This window comes from Suncus etruscus, chromosome 15 (assembly GCF_024139225.1).
Source record: "Suncus etruscus isolate mSunEtr1 chromosome 15, mSunEtr1.pri.cur, whole genome shotgun sequence".
NCBI classification, from domain to species: Eukaryota; Metazoa; Chordata; class Mammalia; order Eulipotyphla; family Soricidae; genus Suncus; species Suncus etruscus.
Window position 1 is genome coordinate 32268297 of NC_064862.1, and position 23141 is coordinate 32291437.

Genomic DNA, 23141 nt, shown 5'->3' on the forward strand with positions numbered 1-23141 from the left:
ACTCAGGGATGTAGAACAGGAGAGCCCAGGTGAGCTGGTGCAGTGGATGCCTTCACAAGTCTCTCAACACCAATATGAGGCCCAGATGTGCACAGGAGACAAAAGACATATCAGACATGGCAATGCATGAGAAAACAAAGAGGTGAAATGATTGTTTACCAAGAAAGGCCTATGTTCAGCACTCTCCCAGGTTGTCCCAGACTGGACAGCCTTCTTCCCAATCTTTTTTTTTTGTTTGTTTTTTGGGCCACACCCAACAGTGCTCAGGGGTTACTCCTGGCTGTCTGCTCAGAAATAGCTCCTGGCAGGCACGGGGGACCATATGGGACACCAGGATTCAAACCAACCACCTTTGGTCCTGGATCAGCTGCTTGCAAGGCAAACGCCGCTGTGCTATCTCTCCGGGCCCCTCTTCCCAATCTTATAGCCTGGAATAGGAAGGTAAAAATGACACAATTATCGGGTAGTTAGTTAGACCACACATAACAGTGCTTATGGGCTATTTCAGGCTCTGTGCTCAGTCACTACTGACAGTGTCAGGGTTGGTTATGTGCAAAGTAAGTACTTGAACCCTTGTATTATCTCTCTAGTCCATGGTACAACCATTTTGGAAGACTTTTAAAATTTTAAGATCTATTTCTCCTGTGGCCTATACAGTCCATTCTGAGATATCTAGACAAGTACCTATCTAGTAAGTACCTGAACCCTTGTATTATCTCCCTAGTCCATGGTACAACCATTTTGGAAGACAATTGGCTTTTAAAATTTTAAGATCTATTTCTCCTGTGGCCTAGACAGTCCATTCTGAGATATCTAGACAAGAGGAGAAAGTAGAATGTCCACACAAAGGCTGGGCTGAGCATTCTTTGTGGTTATACTTCTAATATCCTGGTAAAAGGATGGTGAGCCAGCAGAAATGGGCAGAGACTTAGCAAGAAACATCCTGTGCAGAATTCAGATGTCAAACAGCAGAGGAAGTTTTTCTGAGCCCTGACATTCCTAGGAGTTGACGAGGATGCTGAAGATTACTACTGCTTTGGAACTAAACTTAATGTAACTACCTTTTAAAGACTTTTTAAAAATAAAGCAATGGGGGGGCCAGAGAGATAGCATGGAGGTAAGGTGTTTGCCTTGCATGCAGAAGGACTGTGGTTTAAATCTTGGCATCCCATATGGTCCCCCGAGCCTGCCAGGAGCGATTTCTGAGCACAGAGCTAGGATTAACCCCTGAGTGCTGCTGGTTGTAACCCCAAAACCAATAAATAAATAAATAAATAAATAAATAAATAAATAAATAAATAAATAAATAAATAAATAAAGCAATGGGGCTGAAGCAATAGCACAGCAACAGGAATTTGCCTTGCATGTGGCTAACCTGGACATATCAAAGTTTGATCCACAGTATCTCATATGGTCTTGAGCCTGCCAGGAGTAACCCCTGAGTGCTGCCAGGTGTTTCCCCAAAACCAAAATAAATGAATAAATAACTAAATAAAATAAAGCATATTGGAGCTCGAAAGGTAGTACAGAGGGTAAGGCACTTACCTCTCATGAAGTAGACCTCAATTCAATCCAAGAAATCACTAATCCCTGAGTACAGCCAGGAGTAATTCCTGAGCAGAACCAGGAGTAATCTCTGAGCCTCACCAGGTGTGGCCCAAACCCCATCCCCCAAAAGAACAAAGTTAAGGGGCTGTAGCAATAGTGCAGCAGGTAGAGAATTTCCTTGCATGCAGCCCACTGGGTTTGATCCCCAGTACCCATTATGATATCCAAGCCCACCAGGAGTGATCCCTAATTTCAATAAACCCTGAGCACCACTGAGTGTAGCTCTCCCTCCAAAAATAAATAAATAAATAAATAAATAAATAAATAAATAAATAAATAAATCACAGTCTTCTCATATTCCCAGGAACACACACAGACAAGCACAACCATTTTGGAATGAGAAGACGTATTTAGTGAAGATATTTAGACCTATGCCATGTTCATGTTATTCTGCTTCTAGAAGTATTTGCTTGAGAAAAGTACAGTCCTGTGATCCCAAAGAACTATGAAGTTGTTCCCCCCCAAACAATGTAAGGAAGCAAATGCCCATCAGAGATGAAAAAACAAATTGGGGTAAAATTTTTTGTTTTGTTGTTTTGGGGTCACACCCGGTGATGCTCAGGGGTTACTCCTGACTATGCGCTCAGAAATAGCTCCTGGCAGGTTCGGGGGACCATATGGGATGCCAGGATTTGAACCACCATCAGTCCTGAATTGGCTGCATGCAAGGCAAACACCCTACCGCTGTCCTATCTCTCCGGCCCTTGGGGTAAAATTGATGACGAGAGAAATTTTTTCATTCTTAGTTTTTAGGCCACACCTGGTGCTGCTCAAGGTTTCCTCTTGACTCTGCACTTGGGGGTTACACCTGGGTGGGGTTGGGGGACTCTATGGGGTGCTGCGGATTGAACACAGATTGAGACCGTGTGTAAGGCCCTACTACTGTACTAGTGTTCTGACACCAAAAAGGTTGGTTGGTGTTTTTTTTTTTTTTTTTTGGTTTTAGGGTCACACCCAGAGATGCTCAGGGGTTACTCCTGGCTTTGTGCTCAGAACTTGCTCCTGGCAGGCACAGGGGACCATATGGGATGCCAGGATTCCAACCACTGTCCATCCTGGCTCAGCTGCATGCAGTACAAATGCCTTACCGCTGTGTTATCTCTCTGGCCCCAAAAAGGGATTTTTCAAGTTGTATATAAGCTAAAGTATAGATAGATAGATAGATAGATAGATAGATAGATAGATAGATATAGATATAGATATAGATATGTGTGTGTGGTGTGTATAAGCTATAAGTAAATATATGAACTTCACTATTCTGAATGAGAGACTCAATGATTAAAAGAGATAAAAGAAAAAAAAGAGGTAAAAGACAGACTTGGAAGCAAGCCCAATATTCATCCACAGGCCCTGTTGAAGCTGGGCTACATCTGCCAGTGACTTCCACTCAGCATGGAAAAGGAGGGACCCAGTGAGGGGTGTGGCACACACACAGATTTTAAAACAGTTTCACCACATGAAAGATGCAGAATAGAGAATGAGTTGCTGAAAGTGGCTAAGGAGGTGGCAAGCATGTAGGAATCAGAAAAGGACCGGAGACCTGGAGGTGAAAGATCTGTCCGTGGTCCTGATCGTGGTAACAGTTCACAGCTGTAGGACAGATAGATCAAAACCTAGCAAATTTCATACTTCCAAGAGAGGCCCTTCGGGGCCAGAGAGATAACACAGCGGTAAGGCGTTTGCCTTAGATGCAGAAGGACAGTGGTTAGAATCCTGGCATCCTATATGGTCCCCCGAGCCTGCCAGGAGAGATTTCTGAGCATAGAGCATAGAGTCAGGAGTAACCCCTGAGCACTGCCGGGTGTGACCCCCCACCCCCAAAAAAGAGAGAGATCCTTCACAGCACATCAATCATATCTCAGTAAAATCTATTTTTAGAATCTGAGAGATAGTACAGCAGTTAGGATCTCATACCTAGCATGCACCCACCTAAGTTGCCAGTCTCCCAACCATCTCTGGATGCAACCTTGAAGGCCCCCTTATGCTGTGTGTGGCCTTAGAGGCCCCAGCACTGCTGGGGTGATCTGGATATCCCCAGAACTGCAGGACACAAGTATAAATGTTTCCTCAGACCCCTGCATTGTACCTTCAGCCTGATTGACTGAAAATTGCTGGTAGAGACCTCCCTGCAAAGTCCCTTCACTCTCCTCCCCAGCCAGCTCAGACAAGGGCAGCAGTATGTGGTCAACGGTCTACCAAGGACCACAATTAGGCTCTTGGGGAATTGACCCAGGACTGGCTAGGACCTTTGCAGAGACATGATCTTCCAAGAACACTGTCCGTGACCACAGGCACCTCTGCAAGCCGATTTCAGACAGAAGAGCACCCGCACCAGAGCACATAAAAACCCAGCTCACATCCTTTCATCCCCACTCCCCAGGGTTCAGTGTAATAAATCAGTTGCTATTCCAAGATAGCAGGAAAGCACCTGGGCGTTAGGGAAGCTGCATTAACTCCATCACAGCTGAGTGAGCTGCAGAGCCAGCTTCTGGGAAAGGGTTCTCTAATTCAGGTCTCTATCTCTGACTCAGTAAGGAGCATCCTTCATTGTTCCTGCCTGTCACCACATTTTCACCGTGGGGCTACAGCAAGGCAGAACTTGGACACTACAAAAGTCTGCATCTAGATTTCTGCACTACCCAATCACTCAGCATTTCCTGTACACAACTATGTGGCAGTACCTCTCTCTTTCTGGTGTGCACAGCCCAGCTGGACCGAGAGATGTCAATCAAATAAGCATCTTGTCTGACAGATTCAGTCAAATAAGCACCATGATGCAGGGCAGGGTGCTGAGACCTTCCACTGTGCACAGAAATAACACTTCCTCCTCCACATAGGAAGCCTTGACTCACCAAACAGGTGCCCTAGACATGCTCTAGATGCTCAGCATCTGTGTGCAGGGAAAGGAAATAAGATGCATCCCCCGGGGGCTGGAGCAATAGCACAGTAGTAGGGCATTTGCCTTGCAAGTGGCCGATCTAGGACGGACCTTGGTTCAATCCCTTGGCATCCCATATGGTCCCCCAAGCCAGGAGCGATTTCTGAGCACATAGCCAGGAGTGAGCTCTGAGTGTCACCAGGTGTGGCCAAAAAAAAAAAAAAAAGATGGATCCCCAAGTGGGGCTTCTTTTCTCCAAACAGCCCCCAAATGCTTTAAGCCACTTAAGGAATTTTACATAAACAAACCAAGAGTCAGGGCTAGAAAGACAACACATTAGGGAGGGTGCTTGCCTCGCACGCAGCTGACCACAATTCCACCCCTGACACGTGCACAGAGCCAGGAGTAAGAATTGAGCACTGCTGCATGGAGTCTAAAAACCAAAAGAAGAAACAGAAACCATGAATCAGCATGCTCCAGAGTATGAGGAACATCAGCTTTCTTGGATGGTAGAGCGATGGGCATGGGCACTCTGCCTGAGAGATCCCAGGCTCCTAGACTGACTTGGCAGGACCCACATTACTCACCAAAGGTGAGACCTTTGCCTTGTGGGGGACGAGGGCAGAAAGGGAAAGGAGGGCGTGGGTACTTCCACTGCTCCTGTCCTAGTGTAAGAATAGGGGGAAATAACACTTTTCAGAGGGAAATGAGTACATGGCATTTGCTTTGGGGGTTGATTCCAAATGAGGGGGCTTAGAAGTTAGAGCCACAAATGCCAAAGGGCAAAAAAAAAAAGCCAAAGGGCTTGACCTGCAGCAGCTTACTATGATAATAGCCTCACTGCACCAGTGATAAATGTTCCGCAGGCAGGAACCAGAGTCATTAACAGGCTTTACAACTATTAAGCCACTCACTGGAGAGGCCTCCGCTGAGACCTGTAGCCACCAGGCAGAGACAAACCCCTGTGGCCTAGCTATTGCAGAAGCATCGATACTGAGTCCAGAAAACAATCTGAGTGACATGTGATTCTTGTTTAAATTTTAATTTAAATTTTATTTATTTTTTAAATGTTTTTATTGTTTTTGAGCCTGGTGGCCTTCAGTGGTTTCTCCTGGCTCTGCACTCAGAAATCGCTCCTGGCAGGCTGGGGGGACCATATGGGATGCCTGGAATTGAACCTGGGTTCCACTGGGGTTGGCTGCATGCAAGGCAAATATCCTACTGCTCTGTTATCACTCCAGCCCCCTATTTATGTGTTTTTTGAGCCACCCCCAGCAATGCTCAGTGAAACCATTACATTGAATTTTTGTTGGGCTGATTTTATGTACTGTGAGAAGAAAGGTTTCCAGAAAAAACTTTTTCTTATGCAACCCCCATACATAAATGGTGATTTCTGAATAATACATATGTAGTGTCAACTTAACATTTTAGAACCTAGTGCCCTATTGGGAGTCCAACAATCACATCTGTGAAAATAACTGAGGGCTGGAGTGATAGCACAACAGGGAAGGTGTTTGATCCTCAGCATCCCATATAGTTCCCTGAGCCTGCCAGGAGTGATTTCTAGGTGCAAAACCAGGAGTAATCCCAGATAACGCACTGGGTGTGGCTCCAAAACAAACCAAAAAAAGAACTACGTGAGAGAACAGTGGGATCAAGTCACGGTCCTATCTGCCTCCTCTTCACAATACAATTTTTTTCCAGGATTGTAGAAGAGAATGAAGACTGAAATTGATTCTGGGGCCTGGAGAGATAGCACAGCGGCGTTTGCTTTGCAAGTAGCCGATCCAGGACCAAAGGTGGTTGGTTCGAATCCCGGTGTCCCATATGGTCCCCCGTGCCTGCCAGGAGCTATTTCTGAGCAGACAGCCAGGAGTGACCCCTGAGCACCGCTGGGTGTGGCCCAAAAACCAAAAAAAAAAAAAAAAAAAAAAAAGAAATTGATGGGGCCGGCGAGGTGGCGCTAGAGGTAAGGTGTCTGCCTTGCAAGTGCTAGCCAAGGAAAGGACCACGGTTCGATACCCCGGTGTCCCATATGGTCCCCCCAAGCCAGGGGCAATTTCTGAGCGCGTAGCCAGGAGTAACCCCTGAGCATCTAACGGGTGTGGCCCGAAAAACAAAAAAAAAACAAACAAACAAAAAAAAAAAGAAATTGATTCTGTTTATAAAAAGCCATAAGAAGAAGCTGCTCAAGTATCCAACCAAAGGACAGTGGGTGAGTAAACTAGGCCCAGGCTTTCAAAAAAGACAAAGGAACCATAAACATAGCAATCCGGGGGTCAGATAGCACGGCAGGTATGGCACTTGCCTCGCATGCAGCTAAGTAGGTTCAATCCCCAGCACTGCCCACAGTCCCCACAATAATGCCAGCAGTGATCTCTGAGCATAGAGCCAGAAATAAGCCCTGACCACTAATGGGTATGAACCAAAAACCCTTTCCCCACTGCTAAAAAAATAAATCAAGATTACAGAATGTTCCAGAATCGTGAAGCTACAGAAGAGAATGAAGTACCCTGTAATGACGGCTACAGTTTCCACAGATCATGGGTTTGTGTTGCTGACACAATGATGGGATCATGACAAGGTTTTCATTCCTCCTTTTGAATTTCCTTAAATGTCACTCTTATGATTTTAATAGCATAGAGAATTGAGCTGGAGAGCGGAGGAGGATTTTCTCGCCAGTTTCCTATTCCTGCCTTTCCTCCAATAGACAGAGTGTCTATTTCCTTCCACCCTGCCCCAGTTTCCAGGCAGATGAACCTGTCTGTCTGCCAAACAGCCTAGAGCCAAGGGTGCCTCTTTTCTGCCTTCTAGGGCTGCCAGGACAGCAGGTTATGTAGCCCTTTTATCCCCACTGTAGTTATAATCAACAACTAAGAGACACAATCACCCCCAGGAGGCAGGGAACCCAGTGTGACTGGGTATTTCTGCAAAAGTGGAAGAGTTTAGTGGTACTGTCCCATGAGTGAAGGCAAAGAATGGATGTGTGAATATTTCTGGGGTGACACTTCTCTGAACCCAGCGATGCATATTCTGCTAAGAGAAGTATCAAATGGAGGCCACTTTTCAGCAACAATATCACAATGAGAAGCATGTACTTGACCCAGTGATCCCTGCAGGCGATTATTTCCCAGGAAATAAAGAAGAGATTACCAATGTTCCAATGCCCTTGGATTATTTATAAATAACCTCATCACCACCCACTGCCCTCCAGCCTGGCATTCTCAATTCTAGGCAGTAGGTCTTTTTACTTGGGAGTTTATTTGGGGTCACATCTGTCAGTTCTTGGCCACTCCCAGCTGGAGGAAACATGTGGTGCCTGATTGAACCATAATTGGCTTCATGCAAAGCAAGTGCCTTAACCTCTGTACTATCTCTCCATTCCTAAAGGGCTACTGCTGAGCCGCCCCCAAAGAACCTGTTCTCCAAAATAAGGCTTCTAGTGGACCCCATTCCAAATACATACTCAAAGTTTTTGGGGGGCACATCCAGCGGAACTCAAGGGATACTCCTGACTCTGCGCTCAGAAATCACTCCTGGCCAGCTCAGGGGACCATATGGGATGCCAGGAATCTAGTCTGGTCTGTCCCAGGTCGGTCAAGTGCAAGGCAAATGCCCTACTGCTGCGCTATCACTCCAGCTCTCACACAAAATTTTGTTTGTTTCCTTGTGGATGGAGGTTTGGGCCACACTAGGTAGTGCTCAGAGCTTATTCCTGGCTCTACCCTCAAGGATCACTCCAGGGGACTATACTGGATGCCAGGGAATCAAATCTGGGTTGGCACATGCAAGGCAAGGATGCTACATGCTGTCTCTCTCCAGCCTGAAACAAGTGATCTCTACAGCCTGGATGTTTGGCAGCCAGAGGCCATTGACTAAAGGACCCATTTGGGTCTGGCTAAAGTCACAGTCACTCAAATATCAAGTCATGCTTTTATTCAACCTCCCCACCTCCCTCCCTATCTTCCTTCATTCACCCAACAAATGCTGCTATTTATTGTAGAATGAGTAAGATTGCAGACCCAGGACACATCAGACATTGAACAGGTCCGTGCCCTGGAAGGAAGCACACAGCTATGGGGTGCAGTGCTCTGGAAAGACTGGAGAGCACCCACTTTAGGGGAGCCTAGAGAGAAATGCTCACTCACCCTCAACCTCAGCCATACCCAGCACAGCACCTCCACAGTGCAGGAATCACATCTGCTACTATCTGGGTTCTCCTTTCACAGAAGGGAACCTGAGCCCAGTGAGGAAAAGGCAAGAGAAGACACCCTTGGGTGAAGGAGAAGTTGGGGAGTTACATACACCCCCAGGAATTGCCGCACTCCAGAGCATCCTCTCTGGCTAGAAGGGCACAATGAAACCCCAGAAATAGCCACAGCAACACAAGTCCCAGAAGCTAACCTGGGGCAGAGGCAGAGGGTCTCTCTCTGGAATAGCAGCTCAACCTGGGCCTGTAGGGGGCTATAAAAATGAAACTCTCGTGATTCGATTCCGAAAGGGAGAGCTTCCACTCTGAGCAACTGTATTTCCTAATGTGTCCTTTTAGTTTTTGGCAAGGGGATGGAATTTGGGACCACACCCAGTAGGGCTCAGGCACTGCACTCAGGGATCACTCCTGGTGGTGCTTAAGGGATATCAAGCAGTGACAGTGATCACAGCTGGGTCCACTTTGTGAAAGGAACATCTTACCCACTGTGCTATCTCTGTAGGCCTTCCCACTGTTTTCTAAAGCTATGCCGAGGGTGGGGGTCAGCAGGAGAAGAAATCACGCAGCCATCTTGCCCATCCAGTTCCCACCTGCAGTGCCCGTGCTGGTAGTCTTGGCTTCACCACACAAGACAAGTGGCTGCATCTGCAGAAACTACTTGCTCATGTCAGGGCTGCTCAGAGGCAGCCGACATGCCACCTGACATGGCTCTCTGGGCTTGTGGCTTCCTTTAGCAGAACCTCACTCTTCCCTGTGCTCACCCAGACTGCAATGTACAAGTCCACAGCACTAAACACACCAAAGAGCTGGAGTGGCCTGAGAGCTGTGGCGGGGCCCAGCCTTGGGCTATTGGGTTGTAGCAGGGAAAAGAGGACCCGGGGTAAGGTGGCTCTTGGATAGCATCTAACAGTAGAGAGAAGCCAGTATACATCCAAGGTCAGGTTCTTGAGTGCAGAGCAAGGAATAACTGCTGAGCAAAGCTAGGTATTATCAAAAATAAAAAAGGGGGGTTGGGACTAGGGGGCAATCGGGAAAAAAATGGGCCAGAGCAATGGTACAGCTGGTAAGGCACTTGCCTTGCTCACAGCTGACCCAGGTTCAGGGCTCCACATAGCATAATCCAACCCTGGGAAAAACAAGTCTGGAGCAGGGGTCAACACAGAAAAAAAACCAGGCCAAGCTTGCGAGGGTAAAACATATGTGGTTGGAGAGCTTTCAACTTGGGGTGTGTGTGTGTGTGTGTGTGTGTGTGTGTGTGTGAGAGAGAGAGAGAGAGAGAGAGAGAGAGAGAGAGAGAGAGAGAGAGAGAGAACACGTGTGTTTCTATGATGCACTGGGTGGGGGTGGGGGAAAGCAAAGACAAAAGGCCTCTAGAACTAGTCTATTGAATCTCTGACATATAAAAGGAGCAGGGAAGAAGTCAGAAGCCAGTTTTGTTTAAGGTGAAACAAGTCGTAAACCAACAGCACCCCATATGGTCCCTGAGAAGGCCAGGAGTGATTCCTGAGCACAAAGTTAGGAGTTAGCCCTGAGCACTGCTGAGTGTGGCCCAGAAAAAAAGAAAATCAAAAACAAAAAAAAAAGAGAGAAAGAAAAAAGAAAACAGATTCTAACACACACACACACGCAGCCAGAAAGCCAAAGAAAGTCAAAGGGATAAGGACCCGCTGGACCACAGGCCTTTCAAGGCCCAGCAACAGGCTACAGAATATCAGCGACTAACTTAGATCTCGAGAGACAGATCTAGAGAGAGACCTGCCTGGAATTAAAGGGCCGGACAGCATAGGATGATGGCATACATGGGAGCCTGTGGAGAACAGCATGAGATCAAGACATAAATCTTCCAAAGAGCCAGAGCTACCTTTGATTTATCTATTTTGGGGCCAAATCCTGCGGTGCTCAATGCTTATTCCCAGCTCTGTGCTCAAGATTCACTCTTGGTGGTGCCCAGGGGACCATATATGGCACCAAGGATAGAAACGGGGCTGTATGCAAGGCATATACTCTATCCCTGTACTATCTTTCAAACACCTCAAAAGCAGTTAAATAAATACTATAGCTTCATAAAGTTCTGGTGTCTTGTATGCAAATCTTTCAAACACCACTCAGATTAAGGTCATGCCTTTTGCTTCTGCCCCTGAGAAATTGCATGTCCCCCTAGGTGCCTTTTCCATAATGTGTGGGAGTTGTACTGTCTGCTGGACTGGCCTCCCTTCAGAGCTGTGCCTAAATCCCTCAAGCACAGAACTGCTCAGCTGAGGGCACACAGATGCTGGCAGCTCTTCCTCTCCCTCCTACTCCCTGGCCTGGGACGTGGCTGCAGGGCACATGGAAATACCCTTCAGCAAGGCCACATCCCAGAAGCAGCCAGAGGATGGGCTAGAACTGTGTGTTCTTTCATCAGACACATGGAGACCAGGTCTTCCTGGGTGACCTGTTGGGTCAAAGCTGAGCACTGTGCGAGAGTTTCTTTCCCACGAAGCACCTGGCATGATCACCCACCAAAGTCAGAGAAGAACCAGAAGAACTGAGAAGCCAGTATGCAGAGGGAGAGGATCCAGGCTGTGGAGGGAATGGTCATAAGGTGAGAGAAGCAGCATTGGAGGGCAGAGGGGCAGCTGCCAGGTGATATATCTGCCCCCAGGACTCTGTATCTCACCTCTAAAATCTAACTTGCTTTTATATAAGACTGTGGAGGTTGGAGTTGGGACACACCAGTCAGTACACAGAGCTTACTCCTGGCTCTGCACTCAGAAATTCTCCTGGCTGGCTCCAGGGACCATATGGGGTTTAGAAGATCAAATACAGGTTGACTACTTGCAAGGAAAACATGCTACCTGCTGTACTATTGCTAAGGCCCCATATGAGGTGACTTTATTCTTACTACCTGTTGGCCCTCAGCAGAGTACCCTGATAAAATCATCCTTTTCTCAAAAAATGAAAAAGCAGGTCCTCTCTGAAAAGCATTTCCAGTGGCTTTGTTTTCTTCAGATTCTGAATCTGATATTGCCTTTCAACTTCAGCCCTCAAACCAAAATCACTATCTCCATCCTGGAGATACCCTCACAGGTACTTCTACTGTCAGCTCACACTGGGCCAGCCAGCCAGGGTGTGGAAGTGCTGACTATACCCTACTCACATCCAGTGGTCTGGCTACTTTGATTTTACTGCCATCACTGTTATTCACCCATTCATTCAACGCAGTTCCTTCCTTTGGCTGCGTGAGGTTGAGGGGCCAGAGTGGTGGTGCGAGTGGTAGGGCATTTGCCTTATACATACTGACCCAGGACTGACCAGGGTTGGATCCCCTGGCGTCCCACATAGTCCCCTGAGCCAGGAGCAATTTCTGAGCGCATAGCTGGGAGTAACCCCTGAGTGTCACAGGGTGTGGCCCAAAAAGCAAAACAAAACAAAATAAAAGAAGTGAGGTTGAGTGATGGTGAAGATCTTGCCTCAAGCCACAGTGATTCAGAACAAAGCCCAGACCCCACATATCATTTCACAAACCCACAAGCATCCAAGATGCAGTATCTGCCTGGGGGTGGAGACAAACCAGAATCCCTCACAGAACCCATCAAAGAACATCTCCAGGGTTCTGAGAAACTCAGCTCAGTAAGCTGAGTGCAAGTTTTGGGTTAGATTCCTGACACCACTGAGAAAAACCCTCCAACACTTACTGGGAGCACCCCATGGACACACACACACACACATTAACCCCCTAAAAACAATAAACAATGTCTTTCCAAATCAAAGGTCGAGATAGTGCCGAAAAATCAAGGGAGCTGCCTCAGTCCTCTGAGCTGGGAAAATAATGGACAGTGAACTGAGGACAGGAAATGATTGAACCTCTGACCGACTCGGGAACACTAGACCCTCAGAGCCTTCTGTGCATTAACATCAGAACAGCAACAACCCAGAAGCTTTTCAAAGCTGGACAGGGTAAATCAAGAAAGGGCTATGAATCCCTGATCACCCAAGGAACCAATGAGGAAATCCCACTGATTACTCGAATGGAACCAGAGCAATAGAACCGCGGGTAGTGTTTTTGCCTTGATCTGTAATCGGACAAACAGGGTGCCATTCCTGGCATCTAATATGGTCCCCTGAGCACTGCCAGAGCTATTCCTGACTGCAGAGCCAGGAGTGTGCCTTGAGTATTGCCAAGTGTGGCCCCCTAAAAAGGTAAAAGCATATCAAGTATAGGTGTTTTGTTTGACTCTGACCTACCACTGAAGACATCTGTGGATCTGCTGAAATAAGAGGGCCATTTTGGGTCTGGCTCCAGGGTTCAGCTGGCCAGCAGAGAGGGAGAGGCCACTGAGCAGAGGCATGTTCAAAACCATCCCTGTAACGGTTCCACACCATTTTTCTGCATGATCTCTTAGATTTCTGCACATTCAGTCATGCTTGCAATGACCCATTTCCACTGAGCTTCTCAGCCAGCACTGATCTAAATGGGGCCCTGGGCATGGGGGGGGGGGGGCTAATGCCATCTGCATGGGTCACAGGAACACATCTAAATACAACTTGTCATCACTTCCCACAGACCCAAACACCAGCCCTTTGCCAAGTTCCTCTCAAGTGGCACTTGACCCCTACTTTCGTGCTACTTTTCACCTTGCAGAACCCCCTGCTTTCAGATGTCTTATGTTCCCTCCTGTTTCACACCAAGCCCCTTATTATTGAGCAAGGCCAGTCTTACTATCAATTTCTGCTTTGTTTCCTTCAGATTCTGAATCTGGTAATGCCTTTCAACTTCAGCCCTCAAACCAAAATCACATATGTGTCCCCTTTCTAACCCCCAAATTCCCTTTTCTACTTCCTAAACATTTTCTAAGACATCAGAGAAGTACCAGATTCCTTTTTTGGTGGGGGGGTCGCACCCAGCTGTGCTCCAGGGATCCCTTCTGGCTCTGCACTCAGAAATTGCTCTTGGCAGGCTCGGGGGACTATATAGGATTCAAACCACTGTCCTTCTGCAGGCAAGGCAAACAATCTCCATGCCATCTCTCTGGCCCCGAAGTACCAGATTTTTTTTTTTTGTGGTTTTTTGGGTCACACCCGGCAGTGCTCAGGGGTTACTCCTGGCTCCATGCTCAGAAATTGCTCCCGGCAGGCACAGGGAACCATATGGGACGCCGGAATTCGAACCAATGACCTTCTGCATGAAAGGCAAACAAACGCCTTACTTCCATGCTATCTCTCTGGCCCCGAAGTACCAGATTCTTAAGTTTTGTTATTGTTGATATTTGGAAGCCATGCCCAGTAGTACTCAGGGTTTTTACTCCTGTCTCTGTGCTCAGAGACATATATGGCACCAGGAATCAAACCTGGGTTGGCTGTGTGTACGACCAGTAAGTGCCTTACCTGCTGTATTATCTCTCTGGATTATCTCACTCCAAGGTACTCTTTTTTTTTTTTTTAATTTAAACACCTTGATTACATACATGATTGTGTTTGGGTTTCAGTCATGTAAAGAACACCACCCATCACCAGTGCAACATTCCCATCACCAATGTCCCAAATCTCCCTCCTCCCCACTCGACCCCCGCCTGTACTCTAAACAGGCTTTCCATTTCCCTCATACATTCTCATTATTAGGACAGTTCAAAATGTAGTTATTTCTCTAAACTCATCACTCTTTGTGGTGAGCTTCCTGAGGTGAGCTGGAACTTCCAGCTCTTTTCTCTTTTGTGTCTGAAAATTATTATTGCAAGTATGTCTTCCATTTTTCTTAAAATCCATAGATGAGTGAGACCATTCTGCGTTTTTCTCTCTCCCTCTGACTTATTTCACTCTCCAAGGTACTCTTAACTTTTTAAATAGTATATCGGTATGCTAAGAAAGACTTAGGGGCTGGAGCAATAGTACAGCTACCACCCTTCCCCCACCAAAATAAAAACCCCAACAACAAAACTGAAGGTCAGACAATAGACTCAAAGATACAACAAAGCCCAAGGGATGACTTTTTTTTTAACCCATTGTGGAGAGATAGTACTGGGGTTAGTGTGCTTGCCTTACCTCCACAACATCATAGAATTCCCGGAGCACTGCCGGGGTAACCCCTAAACATAGAGCCAGGAGAAAGCTCTGAGTACCAACCACCAGATGTGGCCCCAAAACAAACATACAAGGGCCAAAGCAGTGGTGCAGTGGTATGACGTTTCCTTGTATGTGGCTGACCTAGGACAGACCAGACCGCAGTTCGATCCCCAGCATCCCATATGGTCCCCCAAGCCAAGAGCGATTTCTGAGCACATAGTTGGGAGTAACCCCTGAGTATCACTGGGTGTGGCCCAAAGACCAAAAAAATTTTTTTGTTTGGTTTTGGTTATAGCCAAAACCATCTCTGGGTGTTGTTCCCGAGATACTCAACCAGGCAGCACAGATCTGGCAGATCAACACTAAGACTTGGTGATAGCATGTTGCTTGGGACCAGCAGGGCTAGGGACCACCAGAATAACCCCCTTTGGTGCTCAGGAGACCATGCTTTGCTGAGAGTTGACCCAGGCATGCACCCCAACCATATGAGCTAGCTCTGCACATATACTCATTTCTAACCTGGGTCTGATGGCCCAGATATGAGATTCAAAATAGAGAAGATGGGAAGATAGACTGATACACCCAATTTGGGGCTTTGGATACAGTCACTCTTCCAGTCTACAAGCTTAAGAGCTAAGGGCAAGGAATTGGCCATTCTCCCACCCAGACCAGAGCTTGGACGGTAGAGTCCAAAAGGGGCTCCACCCTCTACGTGGCCCCATTCAAGGTGCTCAGAGCCGGAAACTGACTTCTGCTCCCAACAGGCACAGTGGGCCAAGGACTTATCCAGCAGTCAGGAGTACATGCCTTGCAGGTGCAAGGCACCAACTTCAATCCCTAGCTTCTCCATATAGGTCCTGGGAAGCCCCTGAGCATGGCCAGGTGTGGCCCTGGTGTTACCCCAACACTGCTGAAGAGGCCAATTTATTGGCCCCACACTGCAGGGCCTTTACAGCACTATCTGGCTTGGCCTGAGTATTGAACCATTTAGCCAGATTACTATCGCCAGGAGTAGCCCCAAGCCCCACCCCAAATATTATTATTAGTAATAATAATAATAATAATAAAGGAGGTGTCGGAGGGTGGGTTTTGTTGTTGTTGTTCAAAGGCTTTTAACTCTCTGGGAAGCCTGAATTTCCAGCCTGGAGAAAGAGGGCCTTCCCACCTTCAATGCCTCCATCCTGGACTATGGCTGCTTGCTTGGGTCTCATCAATGCTGACTCATGAGCCACAATAGAAGCAGAAGCCAGGTGGGCAATCAAGGTCACTCTCTCTCTCAGCATCAATGACCAGTGACCTTCTCCTACCCAGAGCCACTCCTTCCCATGAAATATCTGTTGAGTGCAGGGTACAGTTCTCCAAATATACAGTCTTCTATAAAGTTGAACCTACACCCGTTGAATGGAGCCAGGAAGTTGGACATACATGCACCTGAACACCCTCCCTGGCCCCTTGTTCTCTCTCAATCCAGCACATAAAATATGTGGGAGTAAAATGAAATTAATCATCCATTCCATGATGGTGATGGACAGCTCAGTGGGGACAAGCAGAACTGGGGGGGAGGGGGTGGGTCTGAGTAGATGATGTCCTTCGACACAAGGGCCAGGAGGGCAAGCATGAGCTCTACATGAGGGTACGACTGAAAAAAGGGGCTTCTGGGTGCTATCTGACCATCAGAGCAGAATTCTGGTGGTCCTCCTATCAGAACTTTGCTATACTCGCACTCCAAGGGACCCAAGGGAGAGATATGATTCAGATTTTTCCTGTATTGTTTTTTAATCCATGCCAGTGAACAGCTACCTAACATCATAGGTTCATAAGGTCTGCATTGCACCTTCTGCCCAGCTAAAAGGATGGGCTTCTAGAACCTTCTTCAGGGGATTGTGCAAGTATAAGACCTTAAGCTGGATTCCAGGCACCATCCTTCATGTGCCCAACATGATCACAGCAACACTACTGTTTGAGATCCCCAGAGCCACAAGCCAATGTGTAACTCTCAGCAAGCATCCAACCCAGAATTCACAGGCCACAACCAAGCATGTGTAACTCTCTAGTCACCCCAAACAATAACAGAACAAGGGAACTAGGAATCAGAAGGAAGGGAACACTTTCATTTTTCTAATGAGGGGGAAAGAAGGGGCTGGAGAGATAGTACAGTGGTAAATCATTTGCCTTGCACGTGGCTGGCCCAAGTTCAATACTCAACATCTCATAATGTTCCTGAGCCCACCAGGAGTAACTCTTGAGCACCACCGGGCATGGCCCTAACCCAAAAATAAACTAATTAATTAATAATAAAAAGAAAAATAAAAGGAAAAGATAAGAGACGCGATTTCTCCTTTTCAGGAAGGAAAACACCGGTATCCAACAGCCTCATGGGGAATGAGGACAGAGGTGAGCACCAAAGCAGTCACAGCTCGGAACTCCCATTTTCCAAGCAATATCCCCAATATCCCCACACACAGAAGCAAGCCCACATTTTAGGAAGAGGTGGCAAAGAGACCACACTGCTCCAGGCTGCTTGCATTTGATGCAAAGGCCCAGAACTTTCCAGGAACTTTTTGTTTGTTTTTGCTTGGGGAATATATGAGGCAGTGCTCAGATGAGAGTGACTCTCCAGAAGTTGCTCACAGAGGTCTCTCAGCTGCATGACAGCCTGAGATAGCAGAAAAGCCCTCGGAATCCTACCTTCTAGAAGAGGTTCATGCTGGAGCTGGCCGGATGGCAGTTTGCCCAGATGTTAACTAGGGCCAGACCCGAGGGCCTCCAGCCACCCACCCTCTCCTCCTCCCTGCTCGAAGGCTAGCCTGACTGCTGTCTGGGCAGAATTGGGGCTGCCTAGGATCATTCCGAGTCCAGGACTATGACATCAGAGTACAGCTGTGACATAAAGTGGAGGCAGGCCAGCATGGAGTGCAGATAGTAGGGCTCTAAGTTAATTCCCTCTGGAAGGAAGGCATCGAAAGAAGTGGCCAGGTCTGGATTATGTTCCTTCCATGTTCCCCCAACATCTCTGGAGGTTAAAGATGAAAAAAAAAAAATGATTTTTTTCACAAGAACTGAACAAGTGGGTTACAACCGGCTGCATTCCTTAGATGTGCATTGAAGAGCGGACAGTGAATTGCTGTCCTCTAGCGCCTCCCTGTGTTCGATTAGCAAGAGCAGAGTCCTGCCTGCAGTGTTAAGCTCCCCCAGGATAAGGGCATCTGGTTATATTTGAATTGCAGGTACACAATCTGGGGTCGAACTATTTAGTACAGCAGGCATGGTGTATAAAGTATATAAAATACAATATTTTATATGTTGTATATAATATAAGCTATAAATACAAAGCATAAAATATTTTATAAATATAATATGACTGTAATATAAATATAAAAATATCATTTATAAAGTGTCTGCAAACTTTTTCCCCATGATTACCCTTACTAAAAGTAAATCAAGGGCCGGAGCGGTGGCGCAAGCCATAAAGCATCTGCCTTGCCCGTGCTAGCCTAGGACGGACCACAGTTCAATCCCCTGACGTCCCATATGGTCCCCAAGCCAGGAGCGATTTCTGAGCACAGAGCCAGGAGTAACCCCTAACTGTCACTGGGTGTGGCAAAAAAATCCCTAAGATGCTCTTGCTCAAAGTTCAGTAGATTTTTTTTTGTCAAAGTGACCAGCTGGGGGGCTGGAGTGGTGGCGCTAGCGGTAAGGTGTCTACCTTGCAAGTGCTAACCAAGGATGGACCGCGATTCATCCCCCGGTGTCCCATATTGTCCCCCAAGCCAGGAGCGATTTCTGAGTGCATTGCCAGGAGTAGCCCCTGAGCATCACCGGGTGTCGGTCCCCCCAAAAAAGTGACCAGCTGGTAGTCAGGTCCATGGTTATCTGATTCCTGGGTTCCCCAAAGAGGAAAATATGCAGAGTATGTGAAAGCTAGACAAGAGGAATTTTTTTGTTCTAAGGGGAGCGAGCAGGGCTGGAGAGCTAGCACAGCAGGTAGGGCACTTGACTGACATGTAGCCAACCTAGGTTCTATTCTTGAAATTCCATTTGGCCCCATAAGCACTGACAAGAATAATCCCTGAGTGCAGAGCTAGGAATAACTCCTGATCGATGCCAAGTTTGGCCCAAAAAGAAAGAAAAATGAAAGATGGGGGAATCTAGGGACAAACAACATGCTAAACCAAGTAAGAGGGTAAAGAAAGACTGTTGAAAGGGCAGCAAAGAAAGGGTCAGCCTCTGGCTTTCAAATTTGGGGGCCAGAGCCTCAGGCTCTGAGATGGGTTGGGGACCCAGGATGCAGGAGTCCAGGTGTCATGGCACAACTAAAGATGCAAGAGTAGACAGCCAGGGCACAAACCTGGATGGATGACTGAGGGGCCTGAGATTCGGGGGGTTGTGATGAGTAGGAACCAATGCCAGAAGGGACACCAAGATGCCAAGATCTGGATGAATGAGTTGCATAGAGAGAGCTGGTGTGGGTTCAGTTCTGACCTCACTCCCTGGAGCCTCAGAGCATGCACAGAGATGATGGGAAAAAGCAGGCCTGGGTTTTCAGGCTGGTTTGAACTAATTGGGATGACCGGCCACCATTGCCCCCAAATGCTTTCATTCCCCCCTCTCCAGAACCATGGCATGACACACAGGCCCACGACGCTGAGTGCTCCCTACCTGAGTGGCTGCTCATCAAGCGAACAGCCTTGGCCTTGGCCAGCTTCAGGCTGGTGATCCACTGCTGCCGCTCTCCTTCTGTGCTGGCCTTGAGGTGGTAGGTCCTGGCTCCACTGGTCAGCATAATGCCACAAGAATCCTCCGTTTCAAAATGAGCAGCGGACAGAATGATGGTGCCACGGCAGGTGTGGGCCATTTCCCCCTGATTTCTGTAGGAAGAAAGACAGGGTATAAGGTGAGGCTTCCAGAGCCAAAAGGGATAGGAGAGAAAAGAAAAGGGGAGGGGAGAGGAGATAAGGTAGGGGGAAGATAGGGAAGGGAAAGAGAAGGGAAGGGAGGTAAGGGAGAGGAATGGAGGGGAGGGGAGAAAAGGGGAGAGGAGAGGAAATGGGAAAGAAGAGAAGGATCCTATTATCATGATTGGATCTACTCAACTCCTTTAGATGTTCAAAGGAAATTCAGAAGCTTTCCCTGACCCCTGCAACTCACCTATTACCATTATATATCAAATCTCTTTCCACAGAGGGGCTGGAAAAGCTATTGGTGAGCATTTCACACTATCAGTGGCAGGAGTCCAGCTGGCAACTCCACTGCCCATTAATGTACATTTATTTTCCCTAACATTTTTTCTATCTTTTTCTTAATTCTTTTCGTTTCGTTTTGCTTTGTTTTTGCTTTTGGGGGGAACCACACCCCATGGTACATAAGGGTTACTCCTGGCTCTGTACTCAGAAGTTACTCCTGGCAGGCTCAGAAGACCATATGGGATATTGTGCATAAGGCAAATGCCCTACCAGCTGTGCTATTGCTACAGCCCTCATTTTCTTAATTTTTCTACCAGTTCTAAAGTAAATGATTTGACACTCAATAGTTGAGGGCAGCTATTTTTCCTGATTCCCTTCTGCTTTCATTACACTCTTTTTGTTGTTATTGTTGTTGTTTTTGGGCCACAGGCAGCAGCACTGAGGGATTACTCCTAGCTCTGCATTCAGAAACCACTCCTAGCAGGCTTGCGGGACCATATAGAATGGCGAGGAGCAGCCGCATGCAAGACAAATGCCCTACCTGCTGTGTTATAACTCTAGCCCTTCATTACACTTTTTCGAGGTGATATAGTGTAGGGCCCAGGAGAGTCTACAGAAGATAATGTGCTTTGTCTTGCACAAGCTAATCCGGGTTTGATCCCCAGCATTCTATATGCCCCCCCCCCCAGAGTCCACCAAGACTGATCCCTGAGCACAGGCCCAGAAGTAAGCCTTAAGCGCCACTGTTTGTGGTCGCCCCTCAAAAAATTTAAAGATAAAATAAAGATGTCATAGTTTATATGAAGACAGGTCCAACACTTAGATGGTGACATCTCTTTGAAGGTTTTTCATTCTCATTTACAAACTGTCAGAGCTGAGCCTAATAGAGGGATACTTGCTGATTCTGATAAAGAGCATCTTAGTCTAGAAATTGTTAAGGTGTAAGTAGGGTTAAGTCACCAAAAATAGCACATAGCTTAGTTCACCAAGGTGGGGGGGAGTGACACTGTTCTAGGCAGAGGGGAGATTATGAGACAAGTATAGTTTATAGCAATAGTGCAGCAGGAAGGGCATTGCCCTGCAATGCTCAGTTTCAGTTCCTGGCACCCCATCTTTTTCTCCAGCTCCACCAGGAGTGATTCGTCAGGAATAATCCCGAGCACAGTTGGATGTGGCCTCAAAACAAAAACAAAATCTGGGCCCAGAGAGATAACACAGCGGCATTTGCCTTGCAAGCAGCCGATCCAGGACCAAAGGTAGTTGGTTCGAATCCCAGTGTCCCATATGGTCCCCCGTGCCTGCCAGGAGCTATTTCTTAGCAGACAGCCAGGAGTAACCCCTGAGCAACACTGGGTGTGGCCCAAAAACCAAAAACAACAACAACAACAGCAACAAACAAACAAAAAAAAATCAAAAAGAAATCAAAAGATAAATCAATTTTTATTTATTTATAAATAAATTTTTTGAAGGGGAGAATCTTCCTTCAATAAAACTAGATGTAATTATGGAAATAGTTCATTACTAAATGCAATGTGAGATTTGGGAGTAGATAATAAAGTAGAGAAAAAAGACACTTAAAATTAAGATACATACATAAAATACATAAAAAATAAAATAAATAAAATTAATTAAAATACAAATAAGAGTCTGAAGTTTAATTCACAGTATCATAACAAAGTTGATTTCCTAGTCTGATCATCATACTTTAGTGAAGGAAGAAGCTAGCATTAGAGGAATTTCTGAAAAAAAGTATATGGGAACTCTCTGTTCCTTCTTTGCAACTTTTTAAATCAAAATTAATCTTTAAAACACTTAAGCTGGCCAGAGCAATAGCACAGTGGCAGAGCTTTTGCCTTGCACGCAGCTGACATGGCATATACTTGGGTTCAATTCCTGGCATCCCATATAGTCCCCAGAGCTTGCCAGGAGCGATTTATGAGTGCAGAGCCAGGAGTAACCCCTGAGCACCGCTGGGTGTGGGCCCCCCCGCAAAAAAAAAAACCCCACTTATGCTGCTATTACTTTTTGCACAGAGCCAGTGTTGGGGCAGGTGATTCAATATTTGGTATCCTGTATGGCCTCAGCATCCCATACAGTCCCCTAAGCACCTCCAAGAGGAATTCCAAATGCAAAGCCAGGACTGACTCCTAAATATCGAGGGATATGGCCCCAAATCCAAAACTAAACAAACCAAGAATCTGAATTGAACTTGCCCTCAGGTCTATGACTAGGTGAGAGATATTCCCAGTGCCACCGAGAATAAGAATAGTCCCAAGCCCATATCCGCCTGCCTAATTCTGGACTGGCCTCTCCAGGGACTGAGATGAGGCCGTTGTCAATTCACTGAACAAAGGAGAGTAAAAGGGTGAGCTTAAAGAGGGAGAGAAACCAACTGGTTAAGGCAAGTCTAAAAAGAAAAATTCAAAACCCATAAAAGAAAATGCTAATAAAGAAGCCAAAAATGCAAGGAGGAGAAGATGAATCACTTCAGGTACAATAGATTTATTAGACATGAAAAGAAATTAATATAAAGGGGCTCAGACTTCTCAAAGACGAAAGAAAAATATCAGTAAAAAGAACAAAGAGCAGGTAAAAATTAAACAAGAAATGGGAAGGTATGAAAACGTGACAAGAACATTTAAAATGGGAAAATAGAACAGGTATGTTTTACCAGATATTCCCACACCCAAATCTAAATTTAACCTTACTGAAATGGAAAGATAATTACTTTCCATAAAAGGACTTAAAGAAATTTATTTAATTATCCAATTTTTTTTAATTATTTGGAAGAGGGGCCGGAGAGACAGCACAGTGGTAGGGCGTTTGCCTTGCATGTGGCTGACCTGGGAGGGACCTGGTTCCATTCCAGGCATCCCATATGATCCCCCAGCCTGCCAGGGTGATTTCTGAGTTCAGAGTCAGGAGTAACCCTTGAGTGCCACTGGGTGTTGCCCAAAAACCAATCAGTTAATCAATCAAAATAAAAGTCTAAAATAAATAAATAAATTGGAAGAATTTACATAGTGGCAGGTATGAAGTTTGGTATTAAATATCCCTTGAAACTATTAAAGATAAATGCATTGGCTTGCTATGATAATTTAACTCTGTTCTTTTTTCTTTCATGTAGATGTTACTTTTTTTGTTGTTGTTGTTGGGGGGGGGTCACACCCAGCAGTGCTCAGGAGTTACTCCTGGCTCTGTGCTCAGTAATCGCTCCTGG

The 23141-nt window shown here is 46.5% G+C and overlaps 1 protein-coding gene across 2 annotated transcripts in view; it reads right to left on the reverse strand.

The window, feature by feature from the left end:
• The window catches only part of OSBP2 (oxysterol binding protein 2), a 150740-nt gene that overhangs the window by 95179 nt on the left and 32420 nt on the right, over nt 1-23141 (reverse strand). For both annotated transcript variants that reach the window (XM_049788779.1, XM_049788778.1), the window contains exon 2: nt 19398-19606. In XM_049788779.1, coding sequence (XP_049644736.1) covers nt 19398-19606 — 209 coding nt within the window. The remainder of the gene's footprint in view (nt 1-19397; nt 19607-23141) is intronic.